The following is an 18,389-nucleotide window of genomic DNA, read 5'->3' on the forward strand; positions in this document are numbered from 1 at the left end:
AAAGGGGTGCAGATCGGAGAAGTCCGGGTCGTCCTACCGGACTTGCGAGACCTTGTGTCCCGACTTGCGGGACCTTGTACGTTTCGACTGTTGGGGCTACGCCGCCGCCCTGCGGGCCGCTGAAATTAGTGAGCCCGGCGCAAGCGCGGCCGGCGGACAAAAGGCCGAGGCCGCTGGGGCCATTCCGCTCGTGTCTCCGTAGCGCCCGGGGGCTGGGCTGGGCTGGGGGGGCGGGACTCGCCCCCGCGCTCCCATTGGCTGGAGCTGACGCTTATCCGGGCCCCGCGGCCCGACAATTGGTCGGTGGGGGCGGAGCCCGCGGAGCCCCAATGAATGGGGGAGCCGGAAGCAGGAAGTGAGTTTGCGAAGAGAGCAGCTGCTGCAGGTGAGGCGCGCCGCCCGGGCTTGGGGGTCATAACGTGTCACCCACGGGGAACGGAGCGAGGCCGGACCGAATGCAAGATCATTCTCTCTCTGCCCTCCCTCTAGTACCCCTTCCAGTTTCTGGAGGCTCTGAGGTCAAGGCACGGCCAGGGCAGCCAAGGGTTAACTAACCCCTTTCGGAATCCCGGGAATCGAGCCCTTGGGGCGGAGCGTGGGCACTGGCCGCGGTTGCGGGGAACCCGCCCGAGTTAGGGACAGTGATTTGGAACTCCGGGACTGTGAGGTCTTTGCTAAAGTGGCTCGCACGCCTCGAGACTCAGCCTCCAATATGGAAATCGAGTTTTCTTTCTGCCCTGAGCCTAACTTCATGCCTCGGCTGCACGCGTGGCTGCGCGGCCGGTGCGTGCTGGAGGCTGGAGGGTGCGGGATGAGACGGGGACGCATCCTGGCCGCAGCCCGCAAGGAAGGAAAGTTTCGGTGCATGGTGCTCTCGCCTAATATGCACGCCCATCTGGTGAGCGTGGAGTCACTGTCGCTCCCATTCCTCAGAGGCGGAAGTGGAAGCCCAGAGAAGTGAAAATGTTTTGAGAGATCCGGGGGCAGCACCCAGATGGTAACCTGGGTCTTCCTGCTGGTTTCTGGATCCTGCCTGGGTGTTCGCAGCCGCGGGTGGAAAGGAAGAACTAGCCCATGAATTCTGAAGAGGAGGACGAGGGGAGGCAGCACAGGGTCCTGGAGGACCAAGGGAATCTAGACAGGTGTCTGAAACCTCAGTGGGCTCATGAGGCCAAGTGCCTCGCCTCTCTGGGCATCAGTTTCCCCATCTATAAGACCAGCTGGTTGGAGTCAGTCCTTAAGACCACAGAGAGTCCACCGGTCTAGTTTGCACACTCCTTGGGTGAGGTGGTGTAGCTCCGAGCCTCGGTGATCAAATCTGGTGAATGGGTCTAATGGCATTCCTGGCCTCCTGGGCTTTTAGGGGGCGGATATGAGACCAGGAGAGTGCCGAGCATGTGGTGTGGTGAGTGACGCCTGTGATGGTGATGGTTCTCAGCAGGGCCCATGGCGGACACCCAGTACATCCTGCCCAATGACATCGGCGTGTCTAGCCTGGACTGCCGCGAGGCCTTCCGCCTGCTGTCGCCCTCAGAGCGCCTCTATGCCCACCACCTGTCGCGCGCCGCCTGGTATGGAGGCTTGGCGGTGTTGCTGCAGACTTCCCCCGAAGCCCCTTACATCTATGCCCTGCTCAGCCGCCTCTTCCGGGCCCAGGACCCCGATGAGCTGCGCCAGCACGCCCTGGCGGAGGGCCTCAGCGAGGAGGAGTTCCAGGTCAGTTCCCGCAGGCCGACCCGCTTTCCCCACATGGCTTCTGGGTGCGAGGGATGAGGACGCAGGACTGCCAAACTCTTTCTCTTTGAGTTAGACCTCCTTGGCGTACACTGAACTCTCCTCCCCCTGAACCTTAATCTTCTCCGCTTCAGTCGAAGCTTAAGCCCATCTGTACATTGCAGTGTTATACCCTCAGGGGTATCTTAGAGGGTATCTTAGAGGGTATCTTAGGGGTATCTTAGGTGGCCTGGTTGCCCCTCTAAATGGTGGCTGCTGCCCTGCTGACAAAGGCAGTAACGAGACAGCTCTGGCAATTCAGAGCCGAAGGAAGAAATCCCAGGAAGGAGTTAGAAAGTTGGAGTTCTGGACCAGATTTTCCCTCTTCAGTTTCACATGCCTGGGCAGAACTTTCTGCTCGTGGCTTTCTCAGGCAAACTCACAGTGAGTGCTTTTTTGGGGATGGGGTTTGGGCCACACTTGGCAGTGCTCAGGGGCCATTCCTTGGCTCTGTGGTTAGGGATGACTCACGGCGGTGTTTGGTGCCCCTATGTGATGCTGGGGATAGAACTGGGGTTGGCTGCATGGAAGGCAAGCTCTGTAAGCCCTGTGCTGTCTCCCCGATCCATAAATGCACTGCAAATGGGACAGAAGGAAAACCAAACACATGGGCCGAGCGATGAGTACAGTGGGGAGGGTGTTTGCCTCGCGTGCAGCTGACCAGGGTTTGGTCCCTGGCATCGCCCTGAGTATCGCCGAGTGTGACCCTCCCCCAAAAGCAAGACCCTCCCCCTGCTCCAATAAAAGAAAAAGAAAACCAAACACATGAAGATCTGAGTCTCTGCTATCTCCTGGCGTGAGAGAGTGAGTGGAGACTCAGAGCTTATTATAGAAGTTCTCACAGCTGAGAAATGTGTGTCCTCAAGTTTGTGCTGGCCTTTTTTTTTTGGGGGGTCATACCTAGCGATGCTCAAGGATTTCTCCTGGCTCATGCACTCAGGAAGCACTCCTGGCGGTGCTCAGGGGACCATATGGATGATGGGAACTGAACCCGGGTCGGCCGCATGCAAGGCAAATGCCCTATCCGCTGTGCTATCGCTCCAGCCCCTGGCTTAAGAGCCCTGCTCTTTTCATTGACTGCCATGCCCTCATGCCTTGAGAACTTCTGAGGGCTATATAGAAACCTATCCTATTCTTTTTGTCTTATTTTTGTGGGTCACAGCCAACCATGCTCAGGGCTTACTCCTGGCTCTACGCTCAGGGATCACCCCTGGTGGTGCCTGGGGGACCACATGGGATGCCGGGGGTCAAACCTGGCAGTTAAGTGCTTTAACTGTCAGACTGTCTCCCATGTACTGCCTCTCCAGCCCCTGCCCCACTGTCCTCCCATTGTTCATCAATTTGCTCGAGCAGGCCCAGTAATGCCTCCATCGTGAGACTTGTTACTGTGTTTGGCATATCCAGGACGTCACGGGTAGCTTGCCAGGCTTTGCCATGTGGGCGAGATACTTTGGGTAGCTTGCCAGGCTCTCCAAGAGGGGCGGTCCCTGCCCCATTCTTTTCTATTGACTGTGAAAGCTGGAGTGATAGCACAGTGGTAGGGCATTTGCCTTGCACGTGGCCAATGTGGCCGGCCCGAGTTCAATTCCTCCACTCCTCTCGGAGCACCCAGCAAGCTACCGAGAGTATCTCGCCTGCACGGCAAAGCCTGGCAAGCTCCCCGTGACATATTTGATATGCCAAACACAGTAACAACAAGTCTCACAATATTACTGGGCCCGCTCGAGCAAATCGATGAACAACGGGAGAACCGTGACCGTGACCATGACAGTGAAATACACGTTGATGGGCATTTAGAACATTCCCAGTTCTTCCCACAAAGAGTGCTACAGTGAGTTACGTGCACATGTGTAATTAGGGTTGATTTCTTGAGGCAGATTTGTTGGCCAAAAGCTTGCACATTTATTTACAGTTAATGGATGCTGTTGACTCATCTTCTAAAGTTTTGTCAAGGATGTATGAGAACGTGGCCTGTCTTTTCTACATATGAAATAAAGGGACTGGGCTTCTGATAGCTGTGCTGGGCAGTTTTCTTTTACCTGTTCTGAGCTGTGAGTAATTTTATCCCATCTCTAAGCCCCGATTTACTCTTTGAAAGAGCTGTTCACTGGGGAGGGCGTCTAAAAAGAAACCTGCTCTCTGAGGGTACCTTTTTCAGAGGGATTCTTTTGTTTGCCAGTAGCAGAAACGACTTCAGTGTAACTCAAATGAGAAAGGAAATCATAATTCCTGCTTGCCAATCTGGCATGAAGGAGTTTGGAAATTGCCAATCGAAAACAATTTAAACAAAACAAATTGAACTAAACAAATTGAACAATTGAAAACTCATGTTAGAGCTTCCCCCCTTTCCCCCACCCCCGGCCCCCTGGTTTTTTTTTTGGGGGGGGCACACCTGACAGTGCTCAGGACTTATTCCTGGCAGTGCTTGGGGGACTGGATGTGGTGCCAGGGATGGATCTGGGGGTCAGCCATATGTGTGGCCAGCTCCTTGACTGCTGTACTCTTTCCGGTCCTCTTGTTAGAACCGTAAGAGAATTGAGGTCATAGGAAACACCCCATCCCTCCACCTTGGAGGGGCTGAGGAAAGGCACTCAGAGAGCCTGGGAGATGCCTCATTTACGTAAGGGACTCCGGGCTCTCTTCTCCAGCCCCACCTGGCCCTAAGCACTGCCAAGAGTGGTCCTACCACCACCGCCATCACCACCACCACCACCACCCCTATTGTTTGTTTTTTTTTTAAATCAGATTCGGGGCTGGAGTGATATCACAGTGGGTAGGGCACTTACCTTGCCCGTGGCCTACCAGGGTTCGATACCCATCATCCCAGATTGTTCCCTGAGCACTGCTAGGAGTGATTCCCGAGTACAGAGCCAGGAGTAACCCCTGAGCATCGTTGGGCGTGGTCCAAAACATCAAAAATAAATTTTTAAAAAAGCTGGTCCTGGGACTGAAGTGATAGCACAGCAGGTAGAGTGTTTGCTTTGCATGCGGCCAACCCGGGTTTAATTCTCAGCATCCCATATGGTCCCCTGAGCACCGCCAGGGCTAATTCCTGAATGCAAAGCCAGGAGTAACCCCTGTGCATCACCGCATGTGCCCCCCACCCCCCCAAATAAAAGCTGGTCCTTTTAAAGATGAGTAAAATCAAGGTTAGTACACTTTGGGCTGTTTTAGCAAAGTGCTGCTCATTGATGCAGCAGTGTGTACACTCACTCCTCAGAGTCCGGGGACTGGACATCTAACTGTGGAGGCGACGCCTTCTGCCTCTGCTGAAATCCCTTTGAGTTGCTGACCGCTCGCTTCCCGTCATGTCCTCACAGTCTGGGAAGGGTGGGCTGGCTTGCCGGGTTTGCTTCCTGGGCACTGCAGGCAGAAATGTGGAATCTGTCCCCAAGATCCCATCGCTGCCCCAAGGCTCCACCTTCTCCTCCCATCACTCTGGGGGAATTAGGTTTCAACACATGAATTTGTGGCTGTGCAAGTCGTTGGATGTTAATCATTTAAAGCCTAAGAGGAAAAGAGTTCACGAACTAATATCCTCACAGAGGAAGGGACATCACAGCAGCTCCTGTGGGTGTTTAGGGAACAACTTACAGACAACTCGACCACACATTTGATAACCTCAATTAAACAGACCCATCCCTGGAAGGATGCAACCTACCAAACTCCCACAAGGAGTAAGGGATCTGCATAAGTTCTCCATCTTTAAAGAAGTTGAGGGGCTAGAGCAATAGCACAGTGGGTAGGGCATTTGCCTTGCACGCGGCCGACCCGGGTTCAATTCCCAGCATCCCATATGGTCCCCTGAGCACTGCCAGGGGTAATTCCTGAGTACAGAGCCAGGAGTAACCCCTGTGCATCGCCGAGTGTGACCCCCCCAAAAAAAAAAGTTGAACTGGGTTAGAGTGATAGTACAGCGGGGAGGGCATTTGCCTTGCACATGGCCGACCCTGGTTCCATCCCCGGCATTCCATATGGTTCCCTGAGCAATGCCAGGAGTAATTCCTGAGTGCAGAGCCAGGAGTAACCCCTGAGCATCACCGGGTGTGACCCAAAAAGCACAAAAAAAAAAAAAAGAGAGAGGTTGAATCACAGGCTAGGGCTAGAGCCATAGCACAGCGAGGAGGGCATTTGCCTGGCTTGTGAGGGGCCCAGGTTCAATCCCTGGCACCCCATTTGGTCTGAGCCTGCCCGGAGTGATCCCTGCGCATCACCAGATGTGACCCCATAACAATAGAAAATAAACAGAAGAAACTGAATCAGACGCTTGCTGGTGGTCGCCGCTTATGGCTCTTCACTCGCTGGCGTGTGTGCTCAGTGAGCATCGCGGCAAATGCAGAGCAGGCGGCAGAGTCACACTCAGGTGTGGAAGCCTGCAGGAAGAGCTGGACCAGGCTCACGTCTTTCATCCAGCGGATATGCATATTTTCATCATCATGGGGCCCCAGTGACCTGGCGCAGATGAACCCCACCCTCTGGTGGCTCTTCTGGGACAGCCTCCTGCCCCCCAATACCTTCACTGGGAGGCTTCGCATGCTTCCTGCTCACGGGGGTCGTCATCCGCAAGCAGAATGTGTCCTCGCAGGACCAACCAGGCCAGGAAGGCCATGCTTGGGAGCTTCTCTGCCCATAACTCCCCCGTGGCCAATGGCGAAAGTGCAGCCCACGAGCGCCTCACGTGTGACATGAGCAATCTGTGTTGGCCAGGATACCCGTGGTCTCTGAGAGCGAGGAGTTGGAGAAGTCCAAATTGAGGAAGAGAGAAACATCCACTGTCTTCTAAAGAAAATGATGAAATGGAGGCGCAAGCTGGCACAGTTATGAGGCGGGCACCGCCAACATGCAGTGTGCATGCCCCAAGCACTCGCCTTCTTTCAGCTGTTGAACGTGAGGGGACAAGGTGAGGTCAAGTTGAAATGACTTTGTGGTCCCTTTTCACATCTAAGACTTGGGAACTACTGACAATGAAGGGCCTCTGCTTCTTCTGTCTCCTCTCTGGCTGACAGGGGAAGAAATGAACTTATATGTTAATTGGGAAGAAGAAGAGTGTCAGAGGGCAGGGGAGAATCTATTTGCCACTTGTGGTCTTTACCGATTCCCCCGGTCTGATGCTGTGATACTTAAGACATGCGCAGAGAGAGGCGTCGGACCAGGGGGTGCTTTGCCATTGAGTTTCTACCTTTGCTCAGAAATGACTGCATAAATGGCTGTGCCTGGCGCCAGGAAGAGAGCTATTCCTGCTTTTGAGAATCGTGTAGCATCACTGAGCTCATGGCTATGTCTTGAAGGTGTTGCCACTTGCTCTGGTATAGGCTGTGGGATCCCAGAATGGGCCCTGGACATGGGGTGCGGCCCCAGAAAGAATCTGTCCTGAGATTAGTAGCAGCTCCTCTCTGGCAGATCAGCACACGACAAGTATTATTTTAAAAAACCTTTAATCTACTTGGTGGGCTGGAGTCATAGCACAGCGGTAGGGCGTTTGCCTTGCAAGCAGCTGGCCCGGCCGAGCTGGATTCGATTCCTCTGCCCCTCTTGGAGAGCCCGGCAAGCTACCGAGTATCTCACCTGCACGGCAAAGCGTGGCAAGCTCCCCATGAAGTATTCAATATGCCAAACACAGTAACAACAAGTCTCAAAATGGAGACGTTACTGGGCCCGCTCGAGCAAATCGATGAACAACGGGAGGACAGTGGACAGTGGGAAGAAGAAGCTGGGTGAGATGCATTGAAGTATAGTTAATACTGAGTTGGTGCAAGGTTATTGCAGGCAATAAAATGTAGTTTAGTTTTAGTGCCATTTTTTTTGGTTGTTCAATGATTTTTAATGACTAGAATGCACCATTAAAATTCTTATTTTATTTTATTCATCAGTGGATAGGACATTTGCCTCGCATGCATCTGACCTGGGTTTGAACCCTGGCACCCCGTATGGTACCCTGAGCTTTGCTAGGAGTCAACCCTGAGCACTGCCAGGTGTGACCAAAAGAATTTTCTTTTTTTTTTTCATAGTTTAGGTAGCAATAATAGCAGTATTAAAGTTTATCATATTGACGTGTGAAGTTACTGCCCACCCACCACTACCACCAAAATGCCCAAGACACTCTTCCACTACCCTTTGTCTACTTCTGATACGATCTTTGATTAGGTTATATGCACAATTTAAAAATATTGAAGAAAGGAGAGAAATTGAATCAATAATTAATGACCTTTCCAAAATGAAAAATCAGACCCAGTTTACTGGTGGCTTCTACCAAACATTTAGGGCTATGTTACCAATTCTCTATAATGGCTCAGAAGAGAAAAGAAGAAAGAAGATGCCTAACTGACTCTTTGAGGGCAACGTCACTCTAATGTTAAAATCAAAAGCATTGCAAATAAAGAAAACTGCACTCGGGTGTAAAACCCTCAAGGAAAATATTTGCTTACCAAATCCAAGAACGTATGAAGAGAATCATACCCCACGACCAAGCAGAATTTTTCCTGAGTCTGCAAGCCTACCTCAGAATCTAAAAATCACCAAATAGAATCTATCCACAGACTATAGAAGAAAAAACCTTTTGTCTTATCAGTTGATGGAGAACTCTTTAACAAAATCCAACCCCACTTATGATTAAAAACAAAGGACTGAAGCGATGGTACGGTAGGTAGGGCACTTGCCTGGCACTTGGCTGAATTGGGCTAACCCAGGTTCAATCCCCAGCACTGCAGTGGATCCCCCAAGCCCTGCCAGGAGGGCCCCTGAGTGTAGAGCCAACAGTAAGCACCACTGGGTGTGGTCCAGAAATTTTTATAAAAGGTATTTTTATTTTTGAGGAAACTGGGAATAGAGGGAACTTGCTCAGTTTTGGAAAAGTATCTACAAAAAGACCTTAGTTACCAGCATATTTCAACATGATGAAAACTGGAAGCTTTCCCAGAGAGGTCAGGGAAAGGCCAGGATGTCCCCTCCGCACTGGTTTTGGTTGTTTTGGCCACACCCAGCTGTTTTGGGGGCTTGTCCTTGCTCTGTGCTCAGGGGTCTCTCCTGGCAGTGCTCAGGGGACCATATGTTGAGCTTGAGATTGAACCTCAGTCATCAACATGCAAGACACACACCCCTCACACTGGACTGTCCCTCCCTCCCCCCACACACACACTCTGGTTTTTAATGCAATAAGAAAGGAAATAAATGGCTTACAGATTGAGAAGGAAGACATAAAACTGCTCACAGATGTCATGGTTATCTATGTAGAAAATCCAGAAGAACTGACATGAACATGCCTGGGAGGAATAATCTGTTATAGTGAGGGTTGCAAAGTCCAGAGTAATGATACAAAATCAATTGTTTTCCTAAGTACCAGCAACAAATGTGTGTCATTGGAAATAAAAAGCACACACCATCGGTAATTGTGCCCTCCCAAAGGGCCGCAGTGCAGTTTGGAAACCAATAAAATATGGATTAGGTCTAGCTGAGGATACTACAAAACTGAAGGCGCTGGGGCTGGAGCGATAGCACAGCTGGTAGGGCGTTTGCCTTGCATGCGGCCAACCTGGATTGGATCCCCAACATCCCATATAGTCCCCTGAGCACTGACAGTAGTAATTCCTGAGTGCAGAGCCAGGAGTAACCCAAAAAGCAAAAGGAAAAAAAAGCAAAAACCAAAAAAAACCGAAGACTCCAAGGAATAAATAATGAAAAGATTGTTAGGTTTTCCTCACCTGATCTATAGATCGAATGGGACCCCAGTTAATATTTCAGTGAGGGGCTGGAGCAATAGCACAGCGGGTAGGGCGTTTGCCTTGCACGCGGCCGACCCGGGTTCGATTCCCAGCATCCCATATGGTTCCCTGAGCACTGCCAGGGGTAATTCCTGAGTGCAGAGCCAGGAGTAACCCCTGTGCGTTGCCAGGTGTGACCCTAAAAGCAAAAAAAAAAAAATTTCAGTGAGCTATTTTGTGGATATTGACTAACAGATTCCAAAGTTACATGGAGAGGGCCAGAGTGATTGTAAAGTGGGTAGGGCATTTGATTTGCAAGTTCGATCCCCAGCATCCCATATGGTCACTTGAGTAATTCCTGGATGCAGAATCAGGAGTAACCCATGAGCATCGCTGGGTGTGGCTCAAAAGGAAACTATATGGAGAGACAAGTGTAAGTTTCAAATAAAAGAAGGGTGCAATGGGCACGTGCGAGGGGACACGCAGGACTCAAGTGTTTCGAGACTGAGAGCCACCTCCTCAGGCCAGACAACAGGCGAAGGACTGGGGAAACAGTGAAACAGAAACTGGGCCCCAGGCTGGTTGGTAGTCAGTTTATTTCTCTCTCCTCCCCGGCTGGTCCAATCTCTCCCCTATCCCTATAATCGGAGTGGTCGTTTTTGTCATAGTCCCGGCCATCACAGTTCCATCATCCTACTCTCCTCATGGACCTCAAAGTCCTCTCCTTTGTTATATCCTCTTCCAAGTCTCGATGTAGTCTCATAGTCCTCTACTTCCAGTCATTGTCATCATCTGGTTCTCCTTCTAGTCCCAAAGTCTTCAAAGTCTCAGTTCTCTGTGTCCTCCACGTTTCGTCGTTGACCTTCTTGTCCTTAATGTCCAGTCCTCAGCATCTAGTCCCCAGTGTCTGGTTCTAGAGTCTAGACTTCACTTTCTCCTCAGTGTCTCTTCCCAGAGTCTAGTCCCCCAACATCTTGTCTTCATCTTCCGGCATCTCCTTCCAATGTCTCGTTCCAGAGTCTCGTTCCCAGTACCTTCAACAACTCCTTCCCCCTTGCAGCATAGTTATTTAGAATCATGAAGGGTGGGGACACAAAGGTGGGGTTGAACATTATTATAACAACAAAGAGAGGTAAAGCCACTCCTTCAGGAGATTAACTCAAGGACAAAGTCTCATCTGAGGGTTCAGTACTCCAGATTATTAGGAGATCTGCACAAGGGTGGGATTCCATCCAGGGTGTATTGCTTTCTTCTTTTTTCAGCTAGTAATCTATTTAAACAGTCATAGTAAATTTATAATATTTTATATTATAAATATGTTAGAAATTATAAAGTTCTTATAGTATTTTTTAAATTAATTTCCCATTGGCGGCCAAGACCCAGAGACTGTAAAACCAAGTTCCCAGAAGTGCGCAGCCGCAAAAGTGGCCGCATGACATCTTATTTTCTAGGTCTTACTCTGGAGAACCTGGCAGGCTACCAAAAGTATTCTGCCCACACAGCAGAGTCTGGCAAACTCCCCGTGGTGTATTCAATATGCCAAAAACCAGTATCAATGATGGGTCTCATTCTTCTGACCCTGAAAGAGCCTCAAATGTGGCACTTTTTAAAATCTCAGGGCTGGGACGAAGGAGACATTACTGGGGCCTGCTCGAGACAATCGATGACCAACAGGATGACCTTGATAATATTTTTAGTAATGTCATTTTGTATGAACACAGTAGCACTGCAGCACTGTCCTCCCGTTGTTCATAGATTTGCTCAAGCGGGCACCAGTAATGTCTCCATTGTGAGACTTGTTACTATTTTTGGCATATCGAATACATCACAGGTAGCTTGCCAGTCTTTGCCGTGTAGGCAGAATACTTTCAGCTTGCCGGGCTCTCCGAGAGGGGAGGAGGAATCGAACCTGGGTCAGCCGCGTGCAAGGCAAACGCCCTACCGCTGTGCTATTGCTCCAGCCCATGAACACAGCAAGAGATATATTAAGCTTAAAGTTTGGATCTTCTGGGAACATCTCGCTGTATATTCCAGACCACAGTTCTCAGGCCAGGTTAGTCTTTCCTAACTCCAGTAGGGTCCTTATTCAGTTCATTCTTTTTGTGTCATGACAGAGTTTGTTCCATGACCGTGCTCTTAACTTATAGTTAAGTATTATGGCACTTGGCCTGGCCCATTTCGATGCCAGGGTAGCTCACAGCTTGCCCTGGGTCCATCCAGTCCCTCATTGGGACCCTGCTCTTGGAGTACTAGGAACTGAGGGCAACTGAGGCCTGAGTTGTAAATATGGATGCCCAGGGGCTGGAGCGATACCACAGGGGGTAGGGCGTTTGCCTTGCACGCGGCCGACCCAGGTTCGATTCCCAGCATCCCATATGGTCCCCTGAGCACTGCCAGGAGTAATTCCTGAGTGCATGAGCTAAAAGTAACTCCTGTGCAAAGCCAGGTGTGACCCAAAAAGAAAAATAAATAAATAAATAAATATGGATGCCCAGGAGTAAATATTTTGGAGTCAATTAACTCCCATGTTACATAGCATAGCCTCAGCTGTCTTCCTATGTCTATACACAAAGGACATTGCTAAATAAACCATGCAAGTGACATAAAGGAACGAGAAAAGCAATATAGAATTATTATTGCCTGATGGAATTGGGTGTGCCTCAGTTGCACTTTTGTGGGAGTGGCTCAATAAACCTTAAGCTTCCTGCGGGAGCAGCAAGAAAACCCAGTGTTATCCAACAGCAAGAGACCCAGAATCCCAACCCAGTACACAGGAGCATGTTGGAGAACTGACTTCCCAGCTTTGGAATTTTCTGTAAACTACAGGAATCAAGATAGTGTCATAAAGTAAGGTAAAGGTAAAGGCCCTCCCGTTGATCGTCGATTTGCTCGAGCGGGCCCAGTAACGTCTCCATTGGAGACTTTGTTGTTACTGTGTCTGGCATATCGAATACTCTCGGTAGCTTGCCGGGCTCTCCGAGAGGGGCGGAGGAATCGAACTCGGGTCAGCCATGTTGGCCGCGTGTAAGGCGAATGCCCTACCCGCTGTGCTATAAAGTAAAAATAAATTAAAAAAAAAATTGGAGGCCGGAGTGATAGCACAGCGGGTAGGGCGTTTGCCTTGCACGCGGCCGACCCGGGTTTGATCCCCGGCATCCCATATGGTCCCCCAAGCACCGCCAGGGATAATTCCTGAGTGCAGAGCCAGGAGTAACCCCTGAGAATTGCTGGGTGTGACCCAAAAAGCAAAAATAAAATTAAATTAAAATTAAAAAAAAAGATCAATGGACCAGAACAGAGAACTAGAAATAGTCCTTCTAAAATATAGTCAACTGATCTTTGACAAAGGAATAAAGAAAGGAGACGCTAGGCCCTGAGCAATAGTGTTGCATATAGGAAGCTTGCCTTGCATGCGACTTTATGTAATATATATATATATACACACACACATACATATATATAGTCTTTACATATATATAGTCTTTTTATGTATATATGCCATATATATGTATATACATATATATGTATATATGTGCTATAACTGGAGCTATAGCACAGCGGGTAGGGCGTTCGCCTTGCACGCGGCCAACATGGCCGACCCGAGTTCGATTCCTCCGCCCCTCTCGGAGAGCCCGGCAAGCTACCGAGAGTATTCGATATGCCAGACACAGTAACAACAAAGTCTCCAATGGAGACGTTACTGGGCCCGCTCGAGCAAATCGACGATCAACGGGAGGGCCTTTATCTTTATCTTTTATGTATATATAAAGATTTCTTAAAACTCAATCATAAGGTAGGGGCCAGAGAGATAGTATAGTGGTAGGGTGCTTGCCTTTCATGTGGCCAATTCAGATTTGATCCCCAGCATCCCATATGGTCCCCCCAGCCTACCAGGAGTGATTTCTGAGTGCAGAGTCAGGAGTATCCTCTGAACACCACTGGGTGTGCCCCAAGAACCAAAAAAGAAAAAAAAGAAACAAACCAACAATCCTAAGGGGCAAGAGATATTAAAGGTAAGGCATTTACCTTCCATGTGGCTGACTTGGGTTTAATCCTTGGCACCACATCGGGTCTCCTGAGGCTTGCCAGGAGTTATCCTTAAGCACCAGTAGATGTTGCTCACCACCGCCCCAAACAAAACAAAATAAAAAACCTCATAAGAAACAACCAATTTTAAAATAAGCTAAAGACTTTTACACATACTTCAACAAAGATCATTCACGTACCACCAGAGAATGACAGTCTGTGAAGTTGCCATCACCCACCCGCTAGCTCGGTCCCAGTCCTGCACACGATGCCAGAAAGTGCCAGGTTGGGGGCCCTCCCCATGACACTCTCTTTCTCTAGAATCTCCAAAGGTTCTTCATGTCCACCTTCAAATATACAGAGACTATAAAGAGACTGGGGCCAGAGCCATAGGACAGCGGGTAGGACGCTTGCCCTGCATGTGATTGACCCAGGTCCAGTCCCGGGCATCTCATTTGGTCCTCTGAGCACCACCAGGAGTGATTCCTATGTACATAGCCAAGATACCCCTGAGCATCACTCTGGGTGTGGTCAAAAACTCTCCCCACTCCCCATGAAAGAGGAAGATAGTGCTGCAAACATGCCGGAACATGCACTTGTCCCTGCTGGTATGAAGGCTGTGGATAGCTGCTAGGCAGAGCGTTGGGCTGATTCCTACAAAACTGAGCCTGCTCTGACCATATGACCCAGCGGTTGATTCCTAGGTTGGCATTTACCAGCGTGAAGAAACGCAGGGAGTGGGAAGTGTATGTCCTTGCAGAAGCCTGTACGGGTACGGGTAAATTGGCCGTGGGCAGTCACCACACTTAGCAGCAACCAAGATATCTTTGGTAAAGTCAAGCCAATAAGTAAACCAAGGTTCATCCAAGTGATGGAATAATACTTGGGGTAACAATGAACTGAGCCATGCAAATGAGGGAGAACGCTGAGTGCCGGTTAGTGGGACAGACCAACCCATCTGGGAAGTTTATAGACTTTGTGAGTCCAACTTATGTGAGATTCTGGAAAAGGGAAAACTCTGGGGGAAGTGGAGGATCTGTGGTTGGCAGGCACTGCGGGAAGGAGGGCAGGCACAGACCACCAGGAGGACTGTCCCACACCAAGGCTTGTTCCTTACTGTGATCTTTGGGTCGTAATGTGTCAACTGGGGTTCGTCAATACATATAAACAATGTACCAGCCGAAGGGGCATATTGATAATGCAGGAGAGGGAGTTTTGGCGGGCCCATGCGTGGTGAGGCAGTGGCCAGGCAGTGCATATGGGACATCTCTGTACCTTCCTCTCAATTTTGCTATGAATCTAAACTGCTCTGAAAAATGAATAATAAAAAGTCTATTAAAACAGACTTACTTGCTCACATAATTGAAAAGTCTGGGACTCATAAGCCTTCAGGCATGGTTTGATCCAGGGCCTCAGCGATCCTTTGGGATGCATGCTTCCGCTCTCAACCCTGCTTTCCTTCCTCCCTGCAGGAGAGGAGCTGGAGGGGGTTTGGTGGTCCCAAGTATAAAGCAGAAATTCCCGGGAGGCCAGAGAGTCTGGCCTCCTGAGCCTATGCCCAGTTCTGGGGGGGAGGGTGGGAGATGGCCCCTTCTGGGAGGAAGAGGAGGGCTTGTGGAGCCTTCATGTCTAACCTTCACACTTCTGGCATCCCTGCCCCCAGCCGGGCAGTGCAGATGCTCTGAACTGGGCCTTGAGGGTCAGTGGGATTGGCTGAGAGACTGCAGGACATCACGAGACTGTTGGAGGGGGGTGCCCTTGTGTTGGGGACCTGCCAGGGAGACCTGGGGCAGGCAGATGGGTCTGTAATCAGCTCTGGGTCCTGCTCCCCCCCCCCCATTTTCCAGCCCCACCCTGCCAGGTTTCTTGGTGGTGTTTGTTGAAGGAGGAAAGACTATGTCGGTCTCTGATCCCCCCATTCCCCCCATACCCCCTTCCTCAGGCGTTCCTGGTCTACACTGCGGGCGTCTACTCCAACATGGGAAACTACAAATCCTTTGGCGACACCAAGTTTGTCCCCAACTTGCCCAAGGTGAGTGGCAGAAATTGGGGGGGATGGAGGGGGTAGAACACAAAGTGAAGGGAGCCTCAGTGGGGGGTGGGTCCTTTCAGGGCAGAGCAGAACCTCGGAGCCTTGAGCCTCTTGCGGCCGGCCACATGGGGTAAGGCCCCCACAAGCAGCTTCCTCCTGATGCTGCTGACCCACCGGATATGGCCAGGCCCCGACAATTCTTCAGTGCTTGGAAAAGTAGAGTCTGGGGCTGGAGCGATAGCACAGCGGGTAGGGCCTTGCACGCCACCGACCTGGGTTTGATTCTCAGCATCCCATATGGTCCCCTGAGCACCGCCAGGAGTGATTCCTGAGTGCATGAACCAGGAATAACCCCTGTGCATTGCCGGGTGTGACCCCCCAAAAAAGAAAAACTAGAGCCTGTTTCAACATCTCTAATGCCAGTGGGGAAGACTGGTCGTGAGGGTCCCTCCCAGGCAGGGGCCTCTGGAGCCTGCGGCTCTCAGGCCTGAGTGGACCCGAGAAGTGGTCAGCCGCGGTCAGCGCGCAGTTAAAGGAGCAGGTCGGGCTGGGCGCCTGCAGCAGAGGGGCTGGGAGGCGGTGAGGAGCCTGGCGCTGGCCCCAGAGGCTCCAGGAGGCAGGTCCGGGCAGAGTTCAGCAGCCCGAGGCCTCTCTTCCCTGCAGGAGAAGCTAGAACGCGTGATCCTGGGAAGCAAGGCAGCCCAGCAGCACCCAGAGGAAGTCCGGGGCCTCTGGCAGACGTGTGGGGACCTCATGTTCTCCCTGGAGCCGCGGCTCCGGCACCTCGGCCTGGGGAAGGAGGTGAGGCCCGGGGTGGCAGAGTCCTTCGCAGCCACTTGTGGGGGGCTGGGCAGGGGGTCCATGGATGCTGAGACCTCTGTGTTACATCTGGGAGTGGGAAGTACAGTGGATGGGGTGCTGAGTGTCCCCCGAGTCTGACGTCTGGGGTGCCACATGTAGGAGGGAGGAGTTGGGGGGAAACTGAGGCAGGGAGCTGGAGGAGGAAGGGTCCCAGGCTTCCTACTACTAAGTGCTGGGGGGACCAGGGGCACTGTAGGGGGTCACAGGAAGCTCTGGCATAGGGGGTGGCCTTGGCAGGGGTCCCCCGCAGTCTCCAACCCTCAGCAGCTCTCCCCCTCCGCCCGGCTCCCCGCAGGGAGTCACTACCTACTTCTCAGGGGACTGCACCCTGGAGGATGCCAAGCTGGCTCAAGACTTCTTGGACTCACAGGTTTGAGGGGGGAACCTTGTGCAGTGGGTGGATGGGCCCCCCTTCCCCTGGGTGCAGAGTCGTGGGCTTTGGGTCTCCCTGAGTGGTAAAAGACCAGAGGGTGTAGCAATCTCTGGCCAGTTCTGTTTCCTTAAAGAAGGTAAACTCTCAGGGGGTGCTGAGTGTTCATGCTGGTTTTGGTTTTGAGGCCTCACCCAGTGGCGCTCCGGGATCCCTCCAGACAGGGCTTGGGGCTTCCTGTATAGTGCCAGGGATCGAACCTGGGTCAGCCGCATGCCAGGCCAGCGCCCGATGCACTGTGCTATCGCTCTAGCCCAACGAGTGTTTTCTTTTCTGAGAGGGGGATGGGAGAGGCCGAATAAGTTTGGGACCCTCTGTCATGCTTCAGAGCTCCTGGTACCCACCGTGGGCTTCACCTACCCCCTGCAGGGCACTTGAAGGGGTACCCAGGTCTGGAGGGCTCCCGTCTCCTGCTCTCGCGGGGTCTTGCGGGGCTCCCTGGGGTGGGTCGGTCTCAATGCTGCCAACACCCATGGAGAACTGGCACAGGGGTGGGTGCTCACCTCGCATGCCCGAGCCCCCGTCACATTCCCAGCCCTGCACATGGCCCCCAAGCTCTGCCAGGAGTAGCCCCCCAAGCTACTCCTTTTTGAGTCACTGGGTGTGACTCAAAAACCTACAAGAGGTGGGGCCAGAGCAATAGTACAGCTGGTAGGGCGTTTATTGGCCTGGCATGCGGCCAGCCTCGATCCCCGCATTCCATATGGTCCCCCGCGCACTGCTGGGAATAATGCCTTAGTGCAGAGCCAGGAGTCACCCCTGAGCATTGCTGGGTGTGACCCAAAAAGTTAAAAAAATTTAAAAAATTAAAAAAAAAAATAAAACCCTACAAAAGGAACTGAGAACGAGTATCGCGGGGAGGTTGCCTGCTGACCCGGGTTCAGTTCCCAGGACTGTATGGTCTTCTGAGTCCTGCTGGGAGTGATCCCTGAGCACAGAGCCAGGACTAAGCCAGAACCCCCAGAGAACCAAAACCAGCCCCCAGTATGCGGGCCAGAGCCGAGAGCCTGCCCCTGCCCCTCCCCTCCCCTTCCTCTTTGCCTCCTTGATGAACCCCAGTCTCTTCCAGAACCTCAGTGCCTACAACACCCGGCTCTTCAAGGAGGTGGGTCAGGACGGGCGGCCCCGCTATCAGGTGCGGCTGGCCTCGGCACTGAGCTCAGGTGAGTGCTTGCCCTGCCCCTGGCTCCCGGCTGCTGCCGTGGGAAGGCTCCCAGGGCGCCGGGCACAACGTCACAGCGAAAACAGAGGGACGGGCACGTGGTTCCTTTGAGCTGGGGAAGAGACAGGAGTAGATCATTCCAGAATATTGGCTGGGCTTGACTTCCAGGTCCAGTGGCTGAACGTGGCCCTGGATGGGGCCAGCAGCCAAGCGGGTATTATCGAGTTTGTCATTCATACCTCCACACCCCCATGCGGTCTCCCCCCACCCCCTTTTCTTGCTAAGGACCTCAGGGCGTCAGATGGGCACAGGGAGTCTTGTCTCCAGCGGGCAGTGTCAAGACCTCCACTTCCCCTTCTCACCCCGCAGGCTTGGAGGTGGTCAGGGGAGGGCCCGGCCACCTGGGGA

The 18,389-nt window shown here is 51.9% G+C and overlaps 1 protein-coding gene across 4 annotated transcripts in view; it reads left to right on the forward strand.

The window, feature by feature from the left end:
* Positions 1-317: 317 nt before the first annotated feature.
* DPP3 (dipeptidyl peptidase 3) overlaps positions 318-18,389 on the forward strand; it is a 32,431-nt gene continuing 14,359 nt past the window's right edge. The window contains exons 1-6 of one of the 4 annotated variants that reach the window (XM_056131928.1): positions 318-385; positions 1,439-1,716; positions 15,439-15,528; positions 16,192-16,329; positions 16,685-16,759; positions 17,889-17,982. In XM_056131928.1, the coding sequence (XP_055987903.1) occupies positions 334-385; positions 1,439-1,716; positions 15,439-15,528; positions 16,192-16,329; positions 16,685-16,759; positions 17,889-17,982 (727 nt within the window). In that variant the 5' untranslated portion in view covers positions 318-333. Of the gene's footprint in view, positions 386-760; positions 784-1,438; positions 1,717-15,438; positions 15,529-16,191; positions 16,330-16,684; positions 16,760-17,888; positions 17,983-18,389 lie in introns of those variants that run through there. The other 3 variants (XM_056131929.1, XM_056131930.1, XM_056131931.1) reach the window with 3 other exon arrangements.

Source organism: Sorex fumeus, unplaced genomic scaffold (genome assembly GCF_029834395.1).
Source record: "Sorex fumeus unplaced genomic scaffold, SorFum_2.1 ptg000093l, whole genome shotgun sequence".
In the NCBI taxonomy this organism is placed as follows: domain Eukaryota; kingdom Metazoa; phylum Chordata; class Mammalia; order Eulipotyphla; family Soricidae; genus Sorex; species Sorex fumeus.